The sequence below is a fragment of the Gavialis gangeticus genome, unplaced genomic scaffold (genome assembly GCF_001723915.1).
Source record: "Gavialis gangeticus isolate Ggan-Ray unplaced genomic scaffold, GavGan_comp1, whole genome shotgun sequence".
NCBI classification, from domain to species: domain Eukaryota; kingdom Metazoa; phylum Chordata; order Crocodylia; family Gavialidae; genus Gavialis; species Gavialis gangeticus.
Genome location: NW_017729015.1, coordinates 9,410,310 through 9,411,190, shown reverse-complemented (window position 1 = coordinate 9,411,190; position 881 = coordinate 9,410,310). Strand labels below are relative to the sequence as shown.

General features: G+C 41.0%; 1 protein-coding gene across 2 annotated transcripts in view; it reads right to left on the bottom strand.

Moving 5' to 3' along the window:
* ERLIN1 (ER lipid raft associated 1) overlaps nt 1-881 on the bottom strand; it is a 65,152-nt gene that overhangs the window by 38,594 nt on the left and 25,677 nt on the right. The window contains exon 3 of one of the 2 annotated variants that reach the window (XM_019512187.1): nt 106-187. The exons of the other annotated variant lie outside the window; for it this stretch is intronic. Within the exon in view, the coding sequence (XP_019367732.1) occupies nt 106-187 (82 nt within the window). The remainder of the gene's footprint in view (nt 1-105; nt 188-881) is intronic. 2 annotated transcript variants of the gene reach the window in all.

The window sequence follows — 881 nt, the reverse complement described above, 5'->3', positions numbered from 1 at the left end:
CTGACCAAAATCCTTTGATCTGGGCAATACTGCAGCTCTGCCATCATATCTAAACACTCACACCTACCACACACCTAGCCTGCTTCAAGGTTAGGAGATACTAACCTGTACTGATTTGAACGTGGTAATGAATGGGAGCATGATGTGGTAGCCTGGTCCACTTGGGTTGGTTAATAACGCACCACCCCTGTAAAGAGAGAGAAATGGGGCAGTTCTTAAGTGGCTGAAAAACTAAGATCACTGGACTGATCTGAACACTTGGTAAATGCTCTTCACATGTTCAAAGTCAGGAACAGACACGATCGTAGCCCTGTAAAAGCCAGTAATCACAGAAGCCCAAGCAATTTCTGCATGCCCTCCCACAGCCTGGCAACTGGAAGAAAATGATATTTTGCTTGCCTGTTGAATTACCACCCAAGCCAAGTTAAAATTAGACAAGGCTGCATTAATACAGTGTCTGGAAAGGAGTTGTTAAGGAAAGACTTACAACCTTACTGGTCACTGCATTAAACAGCAAGCTATTCAGTGCAGATTAAATGCAAAAGGTTTTTCAGCATGGCTGATCTGATCTGCTCTTTTGTAAAATAACTGGTGCACCATAACATTCTAACTGCTATATACAGCTTATCTAGTTCACATGAGCAACACGCAAAACATGCAGATTTTATTTAGACTAAGCGAGCACTCCTGCTAAGCCTCATCTATTAGCACAATCTTGCAGATTGACAGTATTACCTAGGCTAGAATTTAAAAATAATCTTCCCTCTAGTACACTGTACTAGAAAATACTGTTACACTAACTTGCTGCTTACAAGCATCCTAAAAAAGCATCTTCCTCTTCCTTCCACATTAACACCTCGTTATATTTTAAGTTCCTCTTT